The sequence below is a fragment of the Pan paniscus genome, chromosome 5 (assembly GCF_029289425.2).
Source record: "Pan paniscus chromosome 5, NHGRI_mPanPan1-v2.0_pri, whole genome shotgun sequence".
NCBI lineage: Eukaryota > Metazoa > Chordata > Mammalia > Primates > Hominidae > Pan > Pan paniscus.
The window spans coordinates 106853895-106881810 of NC_073254.2; the positions used below are offsets into that span (position 1 = coordinate 106853895).

A 27916-nucleotide genomic window follows, 5' to 3' on the forward strand; every position below is an offset into this window, starting at 1 on the left:
AATTCCTGGAAACATAAAATTTCTCAAGATTGAATCAGGAAGAAATTGAAACACTGAACAGATCAGTATTAAGTTCTGAAATTGAAGCAATAACAAAAAACCTACCAATCAAAAAGTGTCCCTGACCAGATGGATTCACAGCCAAATTCTACAAGATGTACAAAGAAGAGCTGGTACCAATTCTACTAAAACTATTCCAAAAAAACAAAGAGAAGGGTCTCCTTCCCAACTCATTCTACAAAGCCAACATCAGCCTGATACCAAAACATGGCAAAGACACAATGAAAACAGAAAACTAAAGGCCAACATACCTGATGAACATAGGCACAAAAATCCTCAACCAAATACTGCAAACCAAATCCAACAAGATATCAGTTAATTTGCCATGATAAAGTAAGCATCATTCCTGGGATACGAGGTTGGTTCAACAAACACAAAAGAATAAACACAATTCACCACATAAACAGAATCGAAAATAAAAACCATATTATCATCTCAATGGATGCAGAAAAAGCTTCCAATAAAATCCATCTTCCCTTCATGATAAAAACATCCTAGAAACAAGGCATCAGTGGAAAATACCTCAGTATAATAAGAGCCATTTATGACAAACCCATAGCCAATATCATACTGAGTGGGCAAAAGCAGGAAGCATTCCCCTTGAGAACTGGAACGAAACAAGGGTGCCAACTCTCAGCACTCCTACTCAACACAGTACTGGAAGTGCTAGCCAGAGCAATCAAGCAAGAGAAAGAAATAAAAGTATCCAAATAGGAAATAAAGTCAAACTATCTCTCTTCATGAATGATATAATCCTATATCAAAAAAACCTAAAGTTTATCAGTTCTGAAAAAAATCTGAAACTGATAAACAACTTCAGTAAAGTTTCAGTATACAAAATCAATGTACAAAAATTAGTGGCATTTCTATACATCAATAGTATTCAAGCTGAGAGCCAAATCAAGAATGCAATCCCATTCATAATAGCCACAATAAGAATAAAATAACTAGAAATACAGCTAACCAAGGAGGTGAAAAAATCTCTAAAAGGAAAATTACAAAACACTGCTAAAAGAAATCATAGGTGATGCAAACAAATGGAAAAATATTCCGTGCTCATTAGTTGGAAGAATCAATATTGTTAAAATGGTTATTTAATAGGGCCCAAAGAAATCTACAGATTCAATGCTATTCCTACCAAATTACAAGTATCATTTTTCACAGAACTAGAAAAAACTATTCTAATATTTATACGAAACAAAAAAAGAGCCTGAATACCAAAGCAATCCTAAGCAAAGGAACACAGCTGGAGGCATCACATTACCTGTTTCAAACTCTACAATAAGGCTACTTTAACCAAAATAGCATGGTACTTGTATAAAAACAGACACAACAGACCAATGGAACAGAATACAGAACCCGGAAATGAAGCCACACACACACCTATAGCCATTTGATCTTTGACAAAATCAACAACAATAAGCAATAGGGAGAGGGCTCTCTCTTCCATAAATGATCCTTGGATAGCTGACTAGACAGATGCAAAAGAATAAAAATTGATCTCTACCTTTCACCACAAACAAAAATTAACTCAAGTTGAATTAAAGATTTAAATGTAAAACCTCAAACTATAAAGGAAAATCTAGGAAACTTAAGGAAGACCGAGGAAACACCGTTCTGGAAATCAGCCCTGAGAAACACCATTCTGAACGTCGGCCCTGAGAAAGAATTTATAAGTAAGTCTTCAAAAGCAATTGCAATAAAAACAAATATTGACAAGTAGGATCAAATTAAACTAAAGAGTTTCTGCACAACAAAAGAAGCTATCAACAGAGGAAACAGACAACCTACATAATGGGAGAAAATATTCACAAACTACACATCTGACAATAGTCTAATAGCCAGAATCTATAAGTAATTTAAACAATTCCACAAGCAAAAATCAAATAACCCCATTAAAAATTGGGCAGAAAATATGACAGATAATTTCTCAAAAGAAGACATGCAAATGGCAATAGATACATGAAAAAAGATGCTCCACATCACTAATCATCAGATAAATGTAAATAAAAACCACAATGCAATACCATCTAATACCAGTCAGAATGACAATTATTAAAAAGTCAAAAAACTACAGATGGTGGCAAGGCACAGATGCAGGCTGGGCACGGTAGCTCACGCCTGTAATTCCAGCACTTTGGGAGGCCGAGACGGGTGGATCACCTGAGGTCAGGAGTTCGAGACCAGCCTGGCCAACATGGTGAAACTCCAGCTCTACTAAAAATACAAAAATTTGCCAGTTGGGGTGAAAGGCACCTGTAATCCCAGCTACTTGGGAGGCTGAGGCAGGAAAAATCCCTTGAACCCCGGAGGTGGAGGTTGCAGTGAGCCGAGATCGAGCCATTGCACTCCAGCCTGGGCAACAAGAGTGAAACTCTGTCTCAAAAAATAAATAAATAAATAAAATAAAAATACAAAAATTAGCCGGGCTTGGTGGCACACGCCTGTAATCCCAGCTACTCTGGCGGCTCAGGCAGGAGAATAGCTTGAACCTGGGAAGCGGAGGTTGCAGTGAGCAGAGATCGCGCCACTGCACTCCAACGTGAGACAGAGCGAGACTCTGTCAAAAGAAAAGAAAAAAAAAGAGAAGAGAAGAGAAGAAAAAAGAAAAGAAAAGAAGGAAGGAAAGAAAATTGTTGATTTTTGTTTTCTTAAGAGGGTGGCTATCTCACTAATTAAGATTCAGGTCCCCCTTATTTGAGACGGTTGCTACAGTGTGTGGCTTCATATTCTTTGATAATTGATAGTTTGGAAAAGATTTCATCTGTTTTGCAGCTTACCATCAGTAAAGTCATACAAATTTATTAAGAATGCTATCAAATTTGGGTAAATTTCCATTAAGGTTTTTGTCTGTAGTGGCGCTGGTGATCTGTATGTGTGTATTTGTGTGTGCTTTTCATATAGAAGTGCTAATACTTGAAAGAATTTCCAGCAGACTAGCTTCTGGTTCTATATATTTCAAACTTTATTTCTCTTCCACTCTCAACATAAATTCAAAGCTAGATACTACAGGACATCATCATACAACTTCTAACCCTGCCCCTTGTAACTCAGCACAAGGAGTAGTGGGCATATGGCTACCTCAGGACAGCTAGCCATAGCTAATCTATAGTCAGAAATGACTGCAAGCTATGTATATCTCACTAATCCCAAGTGAAATCAAATTCTCCATTCCTGGATCCCAGAATGCCTGCAGCCACTTCACATCAACTAAGCCAAGAGGAAGTGTGACAGAGGCTAAGTATATATAAATGGAAGGAGATAACAGTGTTAACTAATTAAGGCTGAAATGACTACTATTGCAAATTTTACAAAATCATGTGACCATGTGAACACATCCTGAGGCCACTCCCATTCCTTGAAAAGGGCCCTGCAAAGAAGGGCCCTAAAGATAAACTTAATTTGCTTCATGTTAAGTCCATCTCTGAATACTTTTGTTTAACTGAACTTAAGCAGTAAAATGAAAAATAATCAAAGGTCAGGTGACTTCTAGCTTTCTTTTCTCAGCATTCAGTGAGTGATATTTAAAGAATACAGCTTATTAGAACATACGGTCCTTGACAAGGTGATCAGTATGTATACCCACTTGAAACAACTACAGGATAACTCTTGATTGATTACTATTTACTGTGGCAATTTGAAGACCTGGAAATAATAAATGTGTGGGGTGTCCTAAAATGTTTCCTTCAGGGAAACATCCTGAAGGAGATACAATTTGAGCCTACCCTGTAAGACACAAATGCAATCAACCACCGAGGGCTTGGGTCTGAGGATGGGGTTCTGTCTTGGAATATGAACATTTGCAGCCCTGGAAGAAGAAGGGCCAATGAGGAGGGATCTATCAAATATGTCAAAATGCCTAAGAATATCTCTCATTGTACTCTAGACTAGGAGTTACTATATCTGACTCTTTTTCAAAAGAACAATGTCTCCATTTAATAGTAGTCTGCTGACTGAGCAGCAGAAATTTGCAACCCACATTCATTTCTATTATATAAGTTTTTAGTGTAATAGATTTCTTTGTGTCAACATAAAAAAAGTAAAGCTGTGATGGGCTGTAAGCCAGACTGTGGAAAAAGCCCCATTACATTGAATTGGGTGTTATCATGGTATTTGATAAACTGATGAGTCTATCTGAAGGGTTCATCACACTTGGAAGCTAACACTTTTTCCATAACTTTTTATTCTTCCATTTTGGAACACTCTCATCCCTTTCATCACTTGGCTGGTATCAAGCAGATTGTCAAAATTATTGTTTACAATATTCATATCTTCAGAGCTGTCTTTATAGATTTTTTTCCTAAAAGGATTTTGAAATACTATCAGTGAATAGAGTAAAAAAAATCAAACAACCATCTCCCAAATTTCTAATACTTTAGTTCTAATTCAATCTTCATCTCAATCACTACATATGGTCCCCCATGACTTATTTAAAGAATGCAATAAAAGAAACATAAGCAAATAAGGTGAAAGGATTCATGTTTACCATTTGAATATTTATCTTTTGAAAACAGCAGAGTTGTAACAATCTCTAGTGAATTTCTTCAGTCATGTCTTGACAAGCATTTGTTGCCTGTGACCAGAATCAATATGGTTTATAGCATAAACTCCTTTTTTCTCTCTCTCTTTTTTCTAGGATTACTATTTAAAGCTAAATAAACTTAAAGTAATCATAAAAAGCTAAACATATATTTTAATGCTAGAGCTGCTTGGAATCTATTAAAAGGTATTAAAGGAAAAGCACACCAGAGAAAGAAAAGTTGAGAAAAGAAAGCACTCTGGTTAAATGAGTACAAAAGCCAATTATTTCCATGTTAATTACCTTTCAGGAAGAACTACTGAATTTATATGATAGAACTATTGTCATTAAATATCTGGCTTGCACAAATATTGGAGGGACATAGAAAAATAAGAGCAATTTAATTAACAGGTAAATTGGGCCAACAAGAAATTTACTTTTATGTTCATTTGCATTTAACTAAAGTAAATTAACAAAAGGAAATGGTCAGCTTCAAAAAAATCTGAATTGTTGCATGCTCTTTTTTTTAAGAACAAGTCTTTATTTAGTCTGAAACAAAACATAATAAACCTTCTGACTATAACTTAGGGCCTAGTTTGTTTTTCTTTCTTTCTTCTTTCTAAAAACTATCCAACTTACTTTCCCCCAAGCATACAAAGAAGGTTCTAGAATTTTTTAGAATTTCGTCCTACCATGTACCTGATACCCACAGATAATCCCAGTCAAAACTGTGAAATTAGAAGGCAGTACTACTATTAATAATTAGACCAGAGAAACCAGTAATTGGGAACAATATGATCTAATTGAGTTAGACACAGCTAACATAGCCTCCCAGCTAAACCTCCTGATGTGAAATTATCCTCCAACAACCCCTCAAGCCCCATCACCACACACACACACACACACACACACACACACACACACACACACACACACTATCCCTCCAGCTTCTCTTGAGGGGCAAGTCTAAGACTTTGGTCCTGTCCTGTGACCCTAGCTGATTGGACACCAAAGCTGGAGGAAACCAATCAATCCTAAAGGCTAGGCTGAGCCAATCAGACAGCTCCCTTCTTAATTTTGTACAGAGACTACCAGAGGATGATGTATACTGAATAGGAAGGTTATGTGTTGAGTTAGTGCTGGAGTCAGTACCACATACCAGCCAAAATTATAAGAGAACAAAACAGAAAAAGTCAGTCTAGTGAGTAGATGAGTACCATTCAGCCTGTGAAAAACCCAGCTTTGCAATTCAAACCTCTATCTGGTTTCAGTTATAATTAATATTTGTTCCTCAATACAAAAGTAAGCATGTTTGTACCATATGATCCAGAAATCAGGCTCCCTGATATTTACCCAAATGAATTAAAAACTTATGTTCACACAAAAACCTACACATGAATGTTTATAGCAGCTTTATTCATAATTGCCAAAACTTGAAATCAACCAAGATTTAGTTCAGTAAAATGGTTAAATAAACTGTGGTACATCCAGACGTGGAATATTATTCAGTGCTAAAAAGATGAGCTATCAAGTCATGAAAAGACTTGGAGGAACTTTAAATGCATATCACTAAGGGAAATAAGCCAATCTGAAAAGACTGCCTACTTTATGATTCTACCTATATGATATCTTGGAAAAGGCAAAAATATAGAGACAGTAAAAAGATCAGTGGTTGCTGGGGGGCACAGTGGGGGAGATGAATAGGTGGAGCACAGAGGATTTTAGGGAAGTGAAACTACTCTGTATGATACACAATGGTAGCTACATATCATTTCACATTTTTCAAAATCAAAATATGAGCAATACCAGAATGAGCCCTAATATAAACCTTAATATGGATTTTGGGTTATAATAATGTGTCAATGTAGGTTCATCACTTGCAACAAATGTACCAATGTGGTAGGGATATTGGTAGAGAGGGAGGCTGCATGTGCATGAAAACAGAGTATATGGGAACCCTCTCTACTGTCTGCTCAATTTTGCTGTAAACCAATATTTCTCTAAAAATAGTTTTTTAATTTTTTAAAAAGTAAAAGAAAAGCATAGAAAAAGATCTAGAATGTACACATTTGTGGTAAGAGGGGTTATCTCTAAATGATGGATGCTTTCATTTCTTTCTTCTTTTTATTTGGCAATATTTCCCAACATTTTTTATTTTGTTTTTTAAGAAAAAAAATTTCCTCAAATATTGTGAAATTTTTTAAAAATTATATCTTTGGCCTGGCACGGTGGCTCATGCCTGTAATCCCAGCACTTTGGGAGGCCGAGGCGGGTGAATCATGAGGTCAGGAGTTCAAGACCAGCCTGGCCAAGATGGTGAAACCCCATATCTACTAAAAAAAATACAAAACTTAGGCAGGCATGGTGAGGCACTCCTGTAATCACAGCTACTCGGGAGGCTGAGGCAGGAGAGTCACTTGAACCCAGAAGGCGGAGGTTGCAATGAGCCGAGATTGTGCCACTGCACTCCAGCCTGGGTGACAGAGCGAGACTCTGTCTCAAGAAAAATACATATATATGTGTGTGTGTATATATATATATGTGTGTGTGTGTGTATATATATATATATACATATTTATGCACATACTCAAGTGGCCAAGTTAGAGAATAAATAGAAGTTATTTAAAGGATGAAATTTCACATTATGTCTTAACTGGTGTTTCTGACTGAAACATAAAGTATGACAATACTTTTTATCTTCTTCCAATAAAGCCAGTCTCATTCACATTGATCAGTACATGACTAAAATGGACTGCTAAGTATTTACATTTTATTAACAGCAAAATCCTTTAAGTAAAAAAGTTCTAATATTACCCTTATACATTAATTTCTCTTTTTTTAATTGAGGAAAAATACTAGTAAACCAGGAATATAACTTAAATATTTTGAAAATTGATTTTAGGCCATTATTGAACAAAATACTCAATGATGTCTTTGAAATGAGGATGATAATATAATTAGATGGCTAAAATAGAACACTGTTTCATGGTTGAGAGCATGGGGTCTGTTGTCATACTGTCTAGGTTGTAACCTTAGCTTCATAGTTCTTCAGCAAGTGACCCTGAGCAGGTTTCTTTGTTTTTAAACTTTAATTTTTTTCAATTAAAGGAAACAATAATATAACACCATCTTTATAAGGTTGTTTTATCATACTAAATAATGTATTCAAAGCAATTATTTAAGTAACTTGCACTTGGTAAGCAATTTACTATCATTAGTGTATAAAGTAATAAACTGATGTCAAACTACTAGCAAGTCCCAAGAGTTGTGTTCTAGAACTATGTTCTATTCTATATTATTTTATTTGTGTTGTGGATGGCATGATAAAGATCACTAAATACCTTTTGAACACAAACATAGAATATACTTAATCCAATGGCTGGCTGAATAAATATTCAAAGGGGTTTTCTTTTTCAAAATACTTGGATGATATCTAGAAGTGCAGGAATAAAATTTAAGCAAAAATAATTGCAAAATCATAAACTTTAATTCAAAAAATTCAAGACACAAATGGAGGCCAGAAAAAAAAAATCCTTAATTCAAATAAAAGTTAGGAGTTTTAGTTACCCAGAGGTGCACATGCACCACAGTGCGAGTCTGGTTACCCTGACCTACTTTGTTAAATTTCAGAGATCAGAGGACCATAAAATATTAAAGTAAAAGAGAGTGCCCATATTGATTAGATAATCTGACAAAGACTTTTTATTAAAAGTAAATGTTTGCTCTATAAAGGGCAATACTTATAAGAAGGCAGCAAGAACTCCATCAACCATTGTGAAATATTTTAAAGGAAAAGGATGTTGATATGTTCTGTTAATCCAGAAAGTAAAACTAGAACCACTGTATATAATTTAAACAAAGCAGGTGTCAAATCAATATAAGGTTCAATTTAAGGAGGAAGAGTTAATATTGCCTGACTGTGGGTCAGTTCAGGTGAGAGAGTAGTGGACCAGCGCAGAGAAAAGATGTCCATCATGGGGTAGAGTACTTTGTGGAAAAGAACTCTGACCTGAGGTAGAAATTTGGACAGAATGACCTCTAGCTGTTGTTACACCTCTAGGACTCTGAGGTTCTAAGATTCAGCTATCTGCTCAGTTAACTTTACTCAATTTGCCTATTGAGAAGGGTTTTTCAAATGTATGATACTAAAAGAAATATTTAAAGGCAGAAAAGACAACTTAAAATTAGCTAAAATGTAAAGAAAGACTTTTAAAAAAAATAATTAGGAACAGATGAAAATATCTACCATCTACCCTAACTAAAAAAAAAGAAAAGAAAATCTATTGTTATAGATTTTAAAAGAGATAGTAACTATTACTTTTAACATCAAAAGTCCTTCTGCATGTTGCTCAAATATATTGCCAAGTGTAATTCCATATGCCTAGGCTTCTCCATCTAAAATGGACAAATTTCCTGCAATGCCTTCCTTTGAGTGACAGAGCATTTTTGTTTATGCCTCTTTTTACAACTTGTCTTCATTCATTATTTTGTTTAAGAGTTAGGTTCGTCAGTCTCTTTTTTGTACAACATCATTGGGAAGCATAAGTCTTTCTCCCTCTCCTACTTAAAACACTGCAAAGGCTCCCCATTGCAGTTAAAGTCATTCAAATTCCTTTTTAAGACAGGCAACTCTACAAAACTTGGCTCCTGTGTACCTCTCCCACTGCCATTCACTCTGCTCCGGCTCTTGCTCACAGGGCTCCAGTGACACTGGTTCCATCCTGTGGGTGCCATTCCCTAAGCCTGATGGTTTTTCCCCTGACTCTTCCCCTGGACAGCTGCTGCTTCTCATTCTGTAGTTTTCAGGTTCCGTGCCACTTTAGAGTGATTTCTCCTAAAAGAAGCATAAAAAACCAGCCCACCCCAAATCCTGACTTGTTATTTTTCTCACCTCTTGTTTGTTCATTTGCTCTCTGCAAAACTCTTATCCCAATTGGTAGTTATCTCATTTATTAATTTGCATATATTTTATCTATCTTCCCTACTGGAATCTAAGCTCTAAATGGAAAAAAATAAAATAAAAAAACATTGCCTCTCTTGCATTGAGAACAGTGCCTGGTACATGATATGAGCTCAATAATTATTTGTCTGACAATTGGAAGTAATAGCCAAACAGTCAAATACGACACTTACCAATCTAGTGCATTTCCTCTGGCTAAGCCAAGTCCCCACTCTCTGTCACCCAGATTATTGCTGTTTCCTCTTAATTTCATTCTCCCATCTCCCCCGTCTTCTGCCATCAGTCCATTCTCTGCACTATAGCTAGAGGAATTAAAAAAAAAAACAAATTGAGTTTGTGACCAGCCTGACCAACATGGAGAAACCCCATCTCTACTAAAAATACAAAATTAGCCAGGTGTGGTGGTGCATGCCCGTAATCCCAGCTACTGGGGAGGCTGAGACAGGAGAATCACTTGAACCTGGGAGGCGGAGGTTGAGGTTGCAGTGAGCCAAGATCGTGCCATTGCACTCCAGCCTGGGCAAAAAGAGCTAAACTCCATCCCAAAAAAAAAAAAAAACAAATTGAATAATTTATATTTATATCTTTTGTTTAATGGTACTTAAGAGCTTCCCATGCTATTAAGACAATAATACTACTTATAATAGAAAACCTTGATTGAGCAGTTACTATGTGCCGTGCACTTGTATTAATTCGTAGAGTCCCCATTAAAAAAATCCTTTTTGAGTTACTTATTATTATTATTATTTTGAGACAGAGTCTTGCTCTGTCACCAGGCTGGAGTGCAGTGGCACAATCTTGACTCACTGCAACCTCTGCCTCCTAGGTTCAAGCAGTTATCCTGTCTCAGCCTCCCAAGTAGCTGGGATTACAGGCACATGCCACCATGTCCAGCTAATTTTTGCATTTTTAGTAGAGACAGGGTTTCACCATGTTGGCCAGTATGGTCTTGATCTCTTGACCTTGTGATCCGCCCACCTCAGCCTCCCAAAGTGCTCGGATTACAGGTGTGAGCCACCGCACCTGGCCAAGTTACATATTATTATCCCTATCTTGTAGATAGGGAAACAGAGGCACAGGAAAACTAAAGTCCATGACATGTCTCACAACCACCTCCATGATCTGGCCCATTCCTGTATCTACAACCTCACTTTATACAAGTTTCTAGCTGATACTTAACATGCAAAAATACCAGATGTTTTAACCAGAAGCACGGTAGGAATGGACTTCTTCTCACTCATCAAACCAGACTGAGATAGTCCTTCACCATCAAAAGGCTCTATACATCTTCATGTGCTTTTCCCCAGACTTTCTAAGCTGCCTCATAATCCTCCCTATGGAGACCTAAAGGCTGTCTATCTTTTAGAATCCTGCAGCAATCACTCCTCTATGATTTCATACCACATAATCATAACCCAAAGACTTCCATTAAATATCTATTAATTTTATTATTGATAGTAGCCATTTGATAAATCCATTGTCTCTTATTAGTTATCTGTTTGGCTCCTTAAATTATTTACCTTTTCATGTATATTGACTCATCTCCCAGCAACAATATAAGGGCCTTGAGAGCAGGGATCATGTCTTGTTTTGCTCTTCTTTCTTTTCTTGCATAGCCCCTTGCATATTGTCTTGTATATATGTCTTAGAGATGCCTAATAGGTATCTATTTTTTGATTTGTCAGTTGGTCTTCTTTTCACTTTATGTGATCATTGTCAGTAGAGAGTTAGGAAATATCTGGCATTGAGCTTCCAAATATTTAGCTATCCAGTATGAATCATGGTATTTCCAGCTCATACCTAAAAGAACTAGTATTCTACTAATTATAGAGTACAGCTGAGAAACTTTTTGCAGACTTTTTTACTTGGAATAATCTACATACTGTCATCCGGGAAGGTAGAAAAACACTCAGCACAGCTTCCAAAAGCTGTGTTTGCTGGTGTTTGACACATCATCCACATACTTGTCCACTATGCTTCTGTTAACACAGCTTTGCAGAATATGTTTCTATGGTAATTTTAAGCTTATATAACACCAGCTCCTCATATTCTTCATGAACATTTCTTATATTTGTGAAAATTACACATATTTCAACTTCAAAAGTGATTCCATTTATTGCGTGGACATTAAGACAATAATTATGAAATAAAACTGTGTAACAACATGAAAATATTTCATAATGTTAAGAGGGGAAAAAAGCATTAATTCAAGTCTGTGTTGAGATCAGAGCTATGGAACATGTGGAAGGTGCTCTTGGTGACTTACCCACAGCCATCCTTCTTCCTAACTTCCATATTTCATATTCTCTGCAGGTACCTACCCTTCTCCACAGGCCATGTGTTTTAGCCTGTTCAGGCTATTATAACAAAATACCATAGACTGGGTGACTTATAAACAAAAAAAATATATATTTCTTACAGTTCTGGAGGCTAAGTCCAAGATTAAGGCACCAGCAGATTTGGTTTCTGGTAAAAAACCATTGCCTGATTCAGAGATAGCCATCTTCTTACTCTAACCTCAATGACAGAAGAGGTCCCTCTCAGGCCTCTTTTATACGGGCACTAATGCCATTCATGAGGGCTCCACCTCCATGACCTAATCACCTCCTAAAGGTTGTACCCTCCTAATACTATCCCTTAGGGGTTAGGATTTCAACATATGAATTTTAGGAGGGACATAAATATTCAGACCATCTCACCATATGTTCAGGGAGGTCTGGGCCCAGGTCATTCCCAGCCCAAGGGGTGGATCAACATTAGTCTAAACCAGAGGCTCTTAATGCAGAAGATTTTGAGGTACCAGTACTCAGTTCCCTACCTATTCTCTTCCCACCTCAGCCTCCCTCAAAAATGGACAGTTCTGGGATAAGACTCTGGTGTCTGGTGTGCTTAAACCTCCTTGAGTGATTCTAATGTACAGCTAGGATTTAGAATTACTGGTCTGAGCCAGTGGTTCTCAAACTTCAGCCAGCCAAGAATTACCTAGAGGACTTGTTAAAACACTGGGCCCCACTCCCAGAGTTTTTGATTTAGGAAGTCTAGAGTAGGCCTGGAAATTTCATCCTAGCAAGTCCCCAGATGATTCCAATGAAGTCCATCTAAGATTTTTCTTTGAAATCTTAGCTCTTAAAACTAAGCTCCTCTGTAGAAACCTGGTTTTTTTTTGTACCATTTGGAACTGTGGTAATTTTGCTACCAGACCACAGATGGCACTAACAGAAAGAAAAGACTGGAGTCAAGGGCTTCTCAGACAAGGGCAAAAGTAATCTGAAGGAACTCTGTACCTGCCCTACCTAGGTACATATAAGTTAAAGTACATCTCCTATTTTTTAAGTCATTAGATGAAGATTTTGTTATTTCCTGCCAAAAACATCCTACCTGATGTCTTCCTAAGATAGAAACAGCTTCAAATGATGAAACGGTTTCAAATGATGAAAGTATGAATATTTTTCTTTTTCTCAATATGCTTTTAATCTGATAAGTATTACAAAATAATGTTCTTGAATAAATCTCTACTATAAAATGGGAGAGAAAGAACGTGACTATTTTACCTATTTATTCAATTTACATAATAATTCATCACTTTTTCTTTGTGATGTGTTTTTTCCAAAATATTTTCTATTGAATACCTCATTTAGAGGCAAGATACCAAATTTGAGACCCTTCTTATCCATTTTTAGAGCTAAATGACTATAGAAATGCCTTAATATCAAGAAGTGCATAGCAGTTTACTGCATTAAAACTCAAGTGGAGGAGTAAGAACTTCTAAGTTATAATTATTGAACCTCCTCCTGACTTTGCCTTGACTCTACCGAGTAAGTTATCCTCGCATGTCCCAACCCCCACCTCATCCATTTATTGATGCAAATATCTAAATGCCCTTCCCTTATCCTGTAATCCTACTTCCACCACCATCTTTGTTATATGGCATAGAAAGCTGTTGTAGAAATCATGCAAGTCAGTAACCCTAGCTCCCATTCCCATTCTCACTGGTGTGCCTCCACTCTAGATGCTGGAAAAGCTAAACACTTGCTTTCCCAGTCTCCACTGCAACTAGGAATGGTCAGGTAACACAGTCCTGGCTAACATAACACAAACAAAAGTCTTCTATAGAGCTTCTAGGAAACTTTCTTTTCTTGATACAAAAAGCCCACAAAGTGTCTCAAACTAAGTAACTTATATGCAAAAGGTAGGGAAATGGGGAGGTGAAATTTGCACAATATTTTAAGTTATGTAGGAAAAACAATGCTGCTAAGTAGAAATAAGTTTGATTAAAACAATTCAGTAAAATCAAAGAATCAATTAGTACAATTAATTAAAAGATAGAAGTAAAATATGCTGACAAAGTGTGCCATGGTCCAGTTACTGCCAGGAAGATTGGTGATATATTAACCATTCAGAAGCCAATTTCTTCATTTTTGAATAGACATCACCCAAAATTTAACTGGCTTATATCTTACAGCAATATAGGAGCAAATGAAATCACTGAGATTATTAAAGGTATATTTTGCAATCAGTTTGCCTTGAAAAGTTCACCAAGAAATTCTATATTTAAAGCTGGATATTTCATAGATGCTTACTGCATTATTTTTATGGTTGAACTGGCTTTTTCTAACACTCACTCCAGAAAATTTCTAGGCTAAAGTTATTACAGTTAGGCTCCAAGAAATAGAACTTTCTTGCTTGCATCATTAATTTTTCACTGTGGTTGAGCAAAGCAAAATATTATCTTCTGCATGTGAATTACCTAGGTTCACTTCTATTAGGAAATCAGATTGTCATTAGGGTCCTTAAATCTGAAAAGAGAATGTCAGTCCTATTTTCCAGCTCACCTGTCTATTAAGGAATAAGATTCTGAATTTAGGCAACAATGGATTGTCTGCACTCCAGGAACTTGTAATCATAGCCTCATGCCCATGTCCTCCAAGTTACTGTCAAAATTCCATTGACAGAAGCACTATTTAAGGATTTTCTAAACTTTGAATAAGTGGCCCATAAATTGTAAACTTCAGTTTGTCCTACATTAAGTTGAAACTGTGAGAGCTATGCAGCTTGACCACATTGTCTGATCCCTGTAAAACTGCTCTTACTGAATTAACTGTGCTTAATAATTATGTTAGCAATGCACATTGAGGGATGCAAAAAGAAACAATTCTGGGATATTCATTGTTGTCTCAGCATGAGGACATTACTGATGATTCATTAAATGTCACAGAATGGTCTTTATGAAAACACAGCAAACATTCTCATAGGAATAAACATTGAGAATAATTGTCCTTATTTTGAGTTTTAATCATATTCACAGCAAATTATGTATTTTTATGTTTATTTCTCCAGATTGGCTGCTAGAAGATTCAAAGGTAAACCTGTGGTCCAAGTGCAGCAAGTGGGGAAGGCCTCAGCATGCATTTTGTGTGCTAACCTCATCCCTGGTTTCATCTTATTTCTCTAATTCTATTTCTCTCTTTTCTGATTAACTCATTTTTTAGTTCGTTTCATTGTTTTATTTTGCATATTTGTAAGTTGTCGCATAACCTTTTGAAGTAAAAGGCAGTGCAAAATTGCTAACACCCACGTTTAGAGTATCCAGAGGTTTGTCTGTGAGAAATCTACATGCCTATGAACACACACCAAAGCCAGCCTTGTTTTGAAGACGGAAAAATGAACCAATGACCCATCTAAATGTATTAACTTATTACCTGGGCAAAGACACACACACATACACTCCAGCACAAAATTAAAACTGTATTTAAAGATCAGAACTCAACAGATCAAGAATTTAGGGCAGCTACCCAAATAAAGGGATTTACAGCTCGAGCAAAAGACAAAACTCTGGCAAGAAAATGAGGCATCAGTGTGCAAATCAAAGCAAAGAGTCTAGGCAGTAAATGGGATCAAATAACACATCAAACTAACATATTTTCCCCAGTCAATAGCTCATGATTTATTTTAAGCAAAGACTAGTCCTCAAGGGTAGAGGTAAGAGTAATCATCTGAATGGAATAAAGGTAAAAGGCTGGGGAAAAAAGAGATAGCAATAAATTCCTGTGAGTAATCCACCTAGAAGAGCAAACGTGACCTGGTTTTATAGGCACAGACTTAAAGATAATGGAGTTTCTTGCTGTAGAAGGATATTCATAGCAAATTCTTTTATTTCCTCAGAGGTTTTCCCTCTTATTTTTCTGTCCATAAATGTAGCCTATCATCTAGGATCAAAGTATTTCCTTTCCTGGAGAAACACTGACAAAATATTAATTGCCAATTGTTCTTTTGACATTCTTGCTGCAGATCACCATCCCATTTGCCTCATGTCATTCTGCCTACGAGAAGCAAAAGAGGCTGAGAGTTAAAAGTGACTAAGAAGTGGGCAGAGGTCCACATCTGTGACCAGGAGGCTGTGTTTAAAGTTTCAGCTTTTTCTGCAGGTCAAGTTCAAATGGAGTGATAAGAAAGAAAAAGTTTGCTTTAGCGTCTCAGCTCCCCCAAAGAGATAATAATTATCCCTTTGAGGAGAGCATGTGTAACTAAAGAGGTTTAGTCAGAACAGACAACTTGGTTCTGATAGTCTTCTAAGGAAGAGGCAAGGCTATGATACAGTGCATGTAAGCTCAGTGTTAAAAATGTTATACAATGGAAAATCCAGACCAGTTGCTCAAAGCAGAATCACTACCATATATATGATTTATGTAATCACAACTTTATAGGCATTAGTGTATTTGCCTGCTGCTAATATACCCCAAAAGATACATCTTGAGGTATTCTCAAGACAACACCTATTTATTTTAGTTTGGAAGAAGGACAGGAGGTTTTAGTTTGGAAGAAGGAAGCAGACCTCATGAGAACCCCCAGGTATGCCCAATATTATTGTATTTTTTCTGTCAAAAGAAGCCACATTATGCTGAGATCTTTGGAGTTGTGTTTTATCTTATATTTTGAGCACACAAGAGTTTCCAAATCAATCTTGCAAGGTAGCTTTTTAAATTGAAAAAATTCTTGGATACAGCATTTTATGTACATCAATGAAGGGAATCCTTGATGGGTGCTATAAAATCTTCACATGATGTTAAAAATCAATGTATCCAAAAATTAATGTAATTTAGGCTGTTGCTACTTGGCATTTGCTAGTAAACACAAGGCAAATTCACTTAAATCTCTTCTGTTTGAATTATCGCCCTTTATTATATCAAGTAGAAGTGGCCAAGAATGGCTTACTACTACCAATAGGATGGATTCTTAATATGCCTGGACCTTTTGCCTGTAACTACTGGCTGAATAGCACAGTATGTTGTTCTTTCCCTAAGTTATCTGGAGAGCCCATTTACACTGTTCTGCTGTTATACCTCATTGTATAAAATGGGGAGCTTTTACTACCAGTATTACTTTACCTAAAGACACTGTGTCTTTTTCTCTTGTGAGAATTACTCCTGTCCCTATCCCCAGAATATTAGATTTTGTTCATTGTTTTTAGCATAGCATTTAGTATACTCTGTGTTTATTTTCTGCATCACTGAGTTGTATTTCTAAGCTTTTGCCTTGCTAATTAGGGACTGAAAAATACTAGCGAAAGAATGGCTACAGATTATCTTTTAATAGTTAAGACTATATCATATTTATTAATACTTCCAACACATGTACTGTCTAAATCCAACTGACAAATTCCAAACAGTAGACCTAGAATTCTCAGTATCGAATGAGCTATAAAACCATATAATGACATGCACAACTCTATTTGGAAATAAATGGTTAGACTGAAGAATTCAACTCGAGTTAATCATTTGTGTAGTCACAGTAACCTTTGTAGTTTTTCATAAGGATTATTTGCTATGTCATTGGACAGCCCTAATTTAGCGTCAGGCAAGAGTATTTGAGGAGAATGGTATGAGGACCAGAGCTACAAGATGATGTATATTTTCATTATTGTTCTCTTCCTATGATGATATTATGTCAAAGTATGTTTTAAACTAATCCATGTCCTTGTTTAAACTCTACACAAACTTAACTCATAGAGACAAAGCATTCTAAGTAGAAGCATTATTTCATCCTTTTTAGCTTTGTATTCATAATAACTTTATTGAATTGATTCTCTACCATGACCCAAGAATATAGTGTATCTTTATAATAAGAAACGGTGACTCACCATCACCCCACCTTGCTCCTCTTTATCTATTATAATCTACTAGCTTTCCATGGCTGGGTTAAACTCCTAGCCTTGGTTCCTGAAATCCAGAACCATAATCAATACATACATAATTAATAATCCAGAATTAACCTCATACCATATGGTAGGTAGTAACTATGGTGCCTGTGAACAAGCTTCATAATTACAAGAAATTAGTCCCTCCAGTTTTATTCTTGCCTCTAGATCCAGTTCAAAACAACATCAAGAACAGAACTCAAAGCAGTAAATGCAAAGCATAGCTGCCTTTGCAGTTAAGTTCCAGTTTGCTGCACCTGTTGAAAAATACAATAAAAAGAGCAAAATCATTTCACCATCCAGTTGGGGTAGAGGTTTAAAACTAGAAGATGAAGACTGTGCCCAAAGCATCAAAAGTGCCAAGTAAAGACCAAGACAAGGGATTGCAAAACACACACTCAACTCAGAGATAAATGAAGCATGGGAAGTGTGGGCAGGACAGGTGAGAGGTCCATGAGACAGGACATGAGAAAAAAGATGAGATAACCTGAACTGTAAGCTACCAAGCAGGCCACTGGTTTAAAGGAGGGAATACAGTGTAAAGAAAGGCAAGCTGGGTCACTATGACTAGGGCAAGCAAATCTCTGAACTTCAGGAATTCAGAGACAGTAAGGCAACAGCTTCATGAACCGATAGAAAGAATAAGCCGGCTCCAGAAACAAGGAGAGATCATCTTCATCATCGTTTACCCTTTTCTTACAGGCTGTTGAGCATAAGTAAGCTGACAGGTGGAAGCAGCAACTGGAGTTAAAGAGAGCACAGGATTCCATAGCCTTGGGTATGTCCATGTAGGGGAGAAAAAGATTTCTTTCCTCACTCCTCTCTAGGTTCATGTCTGAGACTCTATTACAAAAGACAGATTAACAAGAGACAAAAAAGACAAATTCATTTAATATAAATTTTACAAGACATGGGGACCTTCAAAAGTGAAGACTCAATGAAACAGTGAGACCTGTGTATTTTTATGTACAGTCATGCAGAATTATGATTGGAAGACAAAAGGTTATGATATAATGATAATAAACTTGAGCAAGATCTGTTTATTCAGATTCTTCTTGGCATCTCTGCATCTTCAAAGACATTCCTTTCCTCTGAATAAAGGGTAGACTCACCTAGAATGAAGGTCTTCTTCAGAGGAAGGTCAGAAAATTCTTTTATGTCCTACTTCAGGGAAGAAGGCAGGAGAAGTCAAAAGTGACCTTCCTGTTTCTGCAGTTTCCTCAAATGCCAAGGTGCCATATTTTAAAGTAACATGTCCCAGACCCCATTATCTATGCTATAGCTATCTGAAAGAGAACAGCCAAAATTATAGGGGGCCGTCAGATGTTTCATTGGTTGCACTGTTCATACTACAGAAGCCTACTATCCAGTATAACAAGACTTGATCAAGTTGGTTGGTTAACTGAGAAAGATAGATTGTTAAATCAAGCAAGCATTAAAAGTCGATATGTAATGACACACAGCGTACATTTCATTTTTACTGAAACCACATAGGAGCGCAATCATTCACTAAGATTTTGGTTTAGAATCAAAACTTCTCATTAGCATTCAGATTCACTGGTTGAAATTCTGCATTGTCTATTTATAATTGGATAATACATCATCTATGACGTCAAGTTTTAATGTCTGTAAGTGAACTTACAGGCATTTGCAATACCCCCTGAGTGAAGAATTCTTCCAGATTTTTATTACTGCTCCTGCCTCAACCTTTATAACAGTTTTGTCTACACCTAATTCTACAGTAATAATTTGGCAGCTTACTTTATGTAGATTTGATGCCTATTTGGGGGAAGTGGGGAGGCAGCTTACATTTTGTCTAGCTTTTTTACACAAAAAATTCAATAACAATCCTCTCCTGCATTCTTTTCATAGAATATGTAATATTTACTTAAATTATGAAAGTATAAGGTTAGAGTTAGGGTACAACTAACATAAACAAGTTTGAGACCAAGCACAATTTATTCTTGGTTAGCATACAACTCAATGGAGAGCACAATTAATCTGGCAAGTTAATTTGGTGGCAGTTGGTTACGAGACTCTAATTTCACAATGTAATTTTTACATTCAAATATGGTTTTTACCTGCTAAATTTGACAATGATAGCTTCGTAAAACCATAGGAAGATATAAACTGCTTCTAAATTAAAAGAAGTTTGTTCTTCCTGGAAAATTATTTCTGGCATTTACTGGATTGTATGTCCCCAATATTAACAAATGCCAAGAACAGGTTTAAGTTGATAGAAAGGCCAGGCACAAACATCACATACTAGGTTGACTTATCTCAAGGATAGAGAAGCAAGTCAGTAAAGAGCTGCATTAGTGTTATCAGCAACATTTTCCTGGCCAGAAGGAGCTGTAACCACATAGAAACCCAGTTCTCACTACCTTAGCATGAATTGAGTGAGGCTCCGCTGCTCTTCTCCAAATTAAGCCACAGATTTGAATTTTATATACATACTTATATACATATGGGTGGAGCAGTTCTTCTAACAGACTAGTCTAGACACGAGCTTGGGACAACCTCATCTGAGCCAAGTACAACTCGTCAAAATAAAATATTACAAAAAGTCAGGTACAGAATAAACATATGAAGACATAGACACAGTTTTCATTTATCATCCCTGCCCTCCCTTGCTTAACACAGCCAGGATTAGTACTTTACAGTACTAATGATATCTTCTTGACATAGAGCTGCTGAAAAGAGAGCAGAGAACTGTTAGACAGCTGTCTCTGAAGGTCATGCTAATGAGTTCTTACACCAGTCCCTGGTCTTGTGCACAGGTGTTAGGTGAAAAAATGTTTCATAGTCAAAATGTGGAAAACACTTGGTTCAATAAGTTAAACAGGGTTCTTTACTGCAATATTTTAATATTAGTTGTTTATCAGGAGGAGGCTATAAATACCAGTGTTTCCTAAACTAATTTCAACTCAAATCAATTTTTTTTCAGCATGCATTACCCAAGATCAAAATTCTACAGCACACCATTTGGGAAATGCTTCTACAGCTTGTACTCTGTGCTTCATGTGTGTGTTTGGCTCCTAACTCTAAGGGCAGAACTTCTTTAGCTTATATTTGAGTTTCACATTTTATCTTAATGTGGAACTTTTAGACCTATGTCCAAATACCTGCACCATTTTGAGAACTGAAAGAAAATTTAAAAAGTCAAATGTTCTCTTTGCCCTTCAGTTTTCTATAAGGTAGTTAGGAACACATACACATGCAGCAGCCAAACTGTAATTTGTGGTAGTAATAGAAGAAACAGAACCTATGAGTTTTTGGGTATCTCTTGTGTCTCATATGCTATGCTAGCTTCCTTATATATATGATCTAAGTCCCCAAACACGAGTAGATATTATTCCGATTTTCATATGGGAAAACTGAAACTCAGAAGTGTTAAATACTGTGCCCAAAGTCACACAACTAGTTAGTGGCAGAGATGTAATTTAGTGGTTCTAATAAGATGCTTGGAATTTTGAATTTTCAACAAATTCCTTGGATTATTCTTCTCATCAGAAAATTTGGGAGCCCGTCAGTGGTCCTTATTGCTCAAAGCGTGGTCCAGCAACCCACAGCATCAGCATCACCTGGGAGCTTCTCAGACTTGCAGCATCTCAGGCTCCCTATAACTACGAAAGCAGAAGCTGCATGTTAATAGATATTCAGGTGATTCTTACCCACCTTAAAGTACAGCACTCACTGTGCTTCTCCAACTTTAAGGAATGAATCAGATGAATCACCTGGGATCTTTGTAAAATGCGGATTATGATTCCATAGGTCTGTGGCCTGAAACGGGCTCAAGATCCAGCAATTTTCAGCAAGCTCCCGGGTGATTCAGATTGCTTGTCTGTGGACTGTCACACTTTGAAGAGCAAGGGTCTAAACTAAGTTCTGTGTGAGGATTAATACTATTAAACAGACATTTTATAGTATTTAATTTATACATTTGATACTATATATGTATAATATACATTTATATGTATAATACTGTACATTTAATACTATAATAGTATTTAATTTATTATTTAATATTTATTATTTAATATTTATTAATACTATACATTAAATATACTATAATGTTTAATACTATTAATAGACATTTATAAATACTATTAAATGATGACCGGATGGTGCCTACATTAACAAGGAAAGGCCTAAAGCTTAAACAAGCTGGATTAGTCACCTCAGTATTTTAAGGTCTGAATACTTTTTGTTAACTTTAGTCCTATCCCTACCCCCATCACCATCACCAGGGTAACTTTCCTTTCTATTTCTCCTTCTGGTAACAAAGCTTCTCACCATGAAGCATAGCACTGAAAAGGGCCCTCTTTAGTCATAGCAGTGTTCCCATACTACATAATTTGTCCAAAGTATCCATTCATCTATTGCCATCAAGCCATCATTATTATAGTGGGTGTAACACTAATTTGGTAAGCGAGAGATGGTGTGATTACTTCCACAGCAGTTACTCCATCATTTCTGAACTTTCAAGTCACTCAACTTTCATATTAAAAATAGGTTTGGTCTGACAAATCTTTTTTAAAAGCCTCCATTTGAGGCACTTTCAGCTGCCGAAAAAACTTGTCCTTTCTATGACCTATCTTTAATGCTGGCCAGTTTTAACAAATGGCTTTACAGCTTTTGTTAAAGAAAGTTTTGTCTATATAATGTGATGCCGTACCATTATCAAATAATAAGAAGTCAACTATAAGTAATCTAGAATCTTCATTACCAAGTGATTTGTTCAGAAGCCAGTTGTCATTTTAGTTATTAATTGGAAGTACCCAAATTAAAATAATAATGTTATAGATAAATGAAAAACAAAAGTAACAGAAGTGGTATTTCTCAGTGCATAAATTTGGGGATTTGAAGAAGATAAGGACATTTATGTTGAAAAACATTCCATGTTGAATAAAAATAAGATAACAAAGCATATATAAATATAGCCTGTACTGCATATGAAAATAAGCCCAGTAAAGAATTGTAGCCTTGAGGCATTTCTTTTTTTTTCTTATTTAGTTTTAATTTTTGTGGGTACCTAGTAGGTATATATATTTATGGGGTACATAAGATATTTTGATACACACATGCAATGTGTAATAATCACATCACTATAAATAGGGTCTCTATCCCCTCAAGCATTTTATCTTTTATGTTACAAACAATCCAATTATACTTTTCAGTTATTTTTAAATGTAAAGTTAAATTATTTTTGACTGTAGTAACCCTGTTGTGCTATCAAATACAAGGTCTTATTCTTTCTAGCTATTTTTTTGTACCCACTTACGATCTCCACTTTTCCCCCCAACACCCCGACTATCCTTCCCAGCCTCTGGTAACCATCCTTCTACTCTCCATCTCTATGAGGTCATTTGTTTTATTTTTAGCTGCCACAAATAAGTGAGAACATGCAAAGTTTTTCTTTCTGCGCCTGGCTTATTTCACTTAACATAATGACCTCTAATTCCATCTGTGTTGTTGCAAATGACCAGATCTAATTCTTTCCGTGGCTAAATAATACTCCATTGTGTATATGTACAACATTTTCTTTATCCATTCATCTGTTGATAGACACTTAGGTTGCTTCCAAATCTTGGCTATTTTGTATAGTGCTGCAATAAACATGGGAGTGTGGCATATCTTTCTGATATACTGATTTCTTTTCTTTTGGGTAATGTATCTAGGAGTGGGATTGCTAGATCACATTGTTGCTCTAGTTTTAGGTTTTCGAGAAGCCTAGAAACTATTCTCCATAGTGGTTGTACTAATTTACATTTCCACCAACAGTGTACAAGGATTCACTTTTCTCCCGATCTTCACCAGCATTTGTTATCGCCTGTCCTTTGGATAAAAGCCATTTTAACTGAGGTGAAGTGAGGTGATATCTTATTGTAGTTTTGATATGCATTTCTCTAATGATCAATGGTGTTAATTGAGCACCTTTTCATATACTTGTTAGTCATTTGTATGTCTTCCATTGAGAAATGTCTATTCAGATCTTTTGCCCACTTTGTAACTGGATTATTTGATTTTTTCCTATAGAGTTGTTTGAGCTCCTTATATATTCTGATTCTTAATCCCTTGTCAAATGGGTAGTTTGCAAATATTTTATCCCATGCTGTGGATTGTATCTTCACTTCGTTGTTTGTTTCCTTTGCTGTGCAGAAGCTCTTTAACTTCATGTGATCCCATGTGTCCAAATTGCTTTGATTTCCTGTGTTTGTGGAGTATTACTCAATAAATCTTTGCCCAGTCCAATGTCCTGGAGAGTTTCCCTAATGTTTTCTTGTAGTGGTTTCATTGTTTGAGGTTTTAGATGTAAGGATTTAAACCATTTTGATTGATGTTTGTATATGGTGAGAGACAGGGGTCTAGTTTCATTCTTCTGCATATGGATATCCAGTTTTACCAGCAACATTTATTGAAGAGACTTGTCCTTTCTTGGCAATTTAGTGAATAATGAGTATACTGTAACTGTATGGATGTATTTCTGGGCTCTCTGTTCTATTCCATTGGTTGATGTGTCCGTGTTTATGACAGTGCCATGCCATTTTGGTTACTATATCTCTGGAGTGTAATTTGAAGTCAGGTAATGGGATTCCTCCAGTTTTGTCCTTTTTACTTACGATAGCTTTGGCTATTCTGGGTCTTTTGTGGTTTCATATAAATTTTGAGGCTGCTTTCTAGTTTTGTGAAGAATGTCTTTGGTATTTTGATATGGATTTTATTAAATCTGTAGATTGCTCTCAGTAGAATGGACATTTTAACAATAAAGACTCTTCCAACCCATGAACATCGAATATCTTTCCATTTTTTTGTCCTCTTTAATTTCCTGCATCAATGTTTTATAGATGTCATTGTAGAGATTTCTCATTTCCTCGGTTAATATGTAGGCATTTAATTTTAATTGTAGCTATTGTAAATGGGATTACTTTCTTGACTTCTTTTTCTGATTGTTTGTTGTTCGCACGTAGAAATGCTACTGATTTTTGTCTGTTGATTTCATATGCTGTAACTTTACTGAATCTGTATATCAGTTCTAATTGTTTTTTGGTGGAGTCTTTAGGTTTTTTCAAATATAAGACCTATCATCTGCAAACAAGAATAAGTTAACTTATTCCTTTCCAATTTGGGTGCCCTTTATTTCTTTCTCTTGTATGATTGCTTAAGCTAGGACTTCCAGTACTATGAAAAATTACAGTGGTGAAAGTCAGCATCCTTGCCGTGTTCCAGATCTTAGAGGAAAGGCTTTCAGTTTTTTCTCATTCAGTATGATACTAGCTGTGGATCTCTCATATATGACTTTTATTATGTTGAGGTATGCTCCTTCAATACTAAGTTTTTTGAGGTTTTTATCCTGAAGGGACGTTGAATTTTATCAAATGTTTTCCCAGCATCGATGGAAATGATTATATTTTTTGTCCTTCATTCTGTTGATATAATGCATCACATGGATTGATTTGTATATGCTGAAGCATCTTTGAATTCCTAGGATAGATCCCACTTAGTCATGACAAATGATATTTTAATATGTTGTTGAACTCTATTTTCCAGTATTTAGCTTAGAATTTTTGCATCAGTATTAATCAGTGATATTGGCCTGTAGTTTTCTTTTTCTTTTTTTTTTTTTTTTGATGTGCCATTGTCTCATTTTGATATCAGGGTAATATTGACCTCATATAATAAGTTTGGAAGAATTCACTCCTCCTCTATTTTTTGGAACAGTTTGAGTAGAAATGATATTAGTTCCTTGGTGTTTGGTTGGATTCATCAGTGAAGCCATTGGGTCCTGTATTAATATGTTTTCATACTGCCTTAAAGAACTTCTCAAGACTGAGTAATTTATAAAGGAAAGAGGTTTACATGACTCACAGTTCAGCATTCCTGGAGAAGCCTCAGGAAATTTACAATCATGGCAGAAGGCAAAGGGGAAGCAAGGCACCTCCTTCACAGGCAGAAGGAAGGAGAAGTGCCAAGTGAAAGGGGAAGAGCCCCTCACAAAACCATCAGATTTCATGAGAACTTACTCACTATCACAAGAACAGCATGTGGGAAACCACTACCATGATTCAGTTGCCTCCACCTGGTTGCTCCCTTGACATGTGGGGATTATGGGGATTATACAATTCAAGATGAGATTTGGGTGGGACACAAGCCTAACCATATCATTCCACCCTGGCTCCTACCAAATGTCATATGCCTTTCACATTTGAAAACCAATCATGCCTTCCAAAAAGTCTCCAAAGTCTTAATCATTTCAGCATTAACCCAAAAGTCCAAGTCCAAAGTCCCATCTGAGACAAGACAAGTCCCTTCTCCCTGTGAGCCTATAAAATCAAAAGCAAGTTAGTTACTTCTTAGATACAGTGGGGGTACAGGAATTGGGTAAATATACCTGTTCCAAATGGGAGAAATTGACCAAAACAAAGGGGCTACAGGCCCCATGCAAGTCCAAAATTGAGTGGGCAGTCAATTCTTAAAGCTCCAAAATGATTTACTTTGACTTCATGTCTCACATCCAGGTCACACTGATGCAAGAGGTTGGCTCTGACAGCCTTGGGCAGCTCTGCCTCTGTGGCTTCACAGGATATATACCCCCTCCTGGCTGCTTTCACAGGGTGGCAATGTTTGTGGCTTTTCCAGGTGCACAGTGTGAGCTGTCAGTGGTTCTACTATTCTAGGGCCTGGAGAATGGTGGCCCTCTTCTCACAGCTCCACTAGGCAGTGCCCAAGTGGTGACTCTGTGTGGGGACTCCAACCTCACATTTTCCTTCTGCACTGCCCTAGAAGAGGTTCTCCATGAAAGCACCACTCCTGCAGCAAACTTCTGCCTGGACACCCAGGCATTTCCATACATCCTCTAAAATCTAAGCAGAGGTTCCCAAATCTCAACTCTGGACATCTGTGCACCTGAAGGCCCAACACCATGTGTAAGTTTCCAAGGCCTGGGGCTTGCACTCTCTGAAGCAACAGCCTGAGCTGCATGTGGCCACAGCTGGTATGCAGGGCACCAAGTCCCAAGACTGCAGAAAGCCACAAGGCCCTGAGCTGAGCCCAGGAAACCAATTGTTCTCCTAGGCCTCTGGGGCTGTGATTGGAAGGGCTGCCAGGAAGACCTCTGACATGCCTTGGAGACATTTTCCCACTTGTCTTGGTCGTTAACATTTGGCTCCTTGTTACTTGTGCAAATTTCTGCAGCTGGCTTGAACTTCTCCTCAGAAAATATGTTTTTCTTTACTGTCACATCATCAGGCTGCAAATTTTCCAAACTTTAATGCTCTGCTTCCCTTTTAAACATAAGTTCCAATTCCAAATAATCTCTTTGTGAATGCATAAAACTGAATGCTTTTAAAAGCACCCAAGTGACATCTTTGCTTTGTTGCTTAGAAATTTCCTCCACTAGATATGCTAAATCATCTCTCTCGAGTTCAAAGCTCCAAAGATCTCTAGGGCAGGGACAAAATGCCACTAGTCTCTTTGTGAAAGCATAGCAAGAATCACCTTTATTCCAGTTCTCAACAAGTTCCTCATCTCCATTTGAGACCACCTCAGCCTGGACTTCATTGTCCATATCATTATTGGCATTTTGGTCAAAGCCACTCAACAAGTCTCTAGGAAGTTCCAAACTTTCCCACATCTTCCTATCTTCTTCTGAGCCCTCCAAACTGTTCCAACCTCTGCCTGTTACCCTGTTCCAAAGTATCTTCCACATTTTCGGGTATCTTTATAGCAGCACCCCACTTTCTGTAGTACAAATTCAGGGTATTTGTTTATTTTCATACTGTTATAAAGAACTGCACGAGACTAGGTAATTCATAAAGGAAATAGTTTTAATTGACTCATAGCTCAGCATGGCTGGGGAAACCTCAGGAAACTTACAATCACAGTGGAGGGTGAAAGGGAAGCAAGGAACCTTCTTCACAAGGCAGCAGAAAGGAAAAGTGCTGAGTCAAGGGGGAAGAGCCCCTTATAAAACCATCAGACATTGTGAGAACTCACTCACTATCATGAGAACAGCATGGGGAAAACCACCCCCACAATTCAATTGCCTCCACCTGGTCTCTCCCTTGACAAGTGGGGATTATGAGAATTATGAGGATTACAATTCAAGGTGAGATTTGGGTGGGGACACAAAGCCTAACCATATCAGGTCCTGAGCTTTTCTTTACTGGGAGGCTTTTTATTA

At 36.8% G+C, this 27916-nt stretch overlaps 1 protein-coding gene across 1 annotated transcript in view; it reads right to left on the reverse strand.

Moving 5' to 3' along the window:
* The window catches only part of LOC129398107 (uncharacterized), a 234844-nt gene that overhangs the window by 72511 nt on the left and 134417 nt on the right, over positions 1–27916 (reverse strand). The window contains exon 4 of the mRNA XM_063605096.1: positions 9713–9841. Within this exon, the coding sequence (XP_063461166.1) occupies positions 9713–9841 (129 nt within the window). The remainder of the gene's footprint in view (positions 1–9712; positions 9842–27916) is intronic.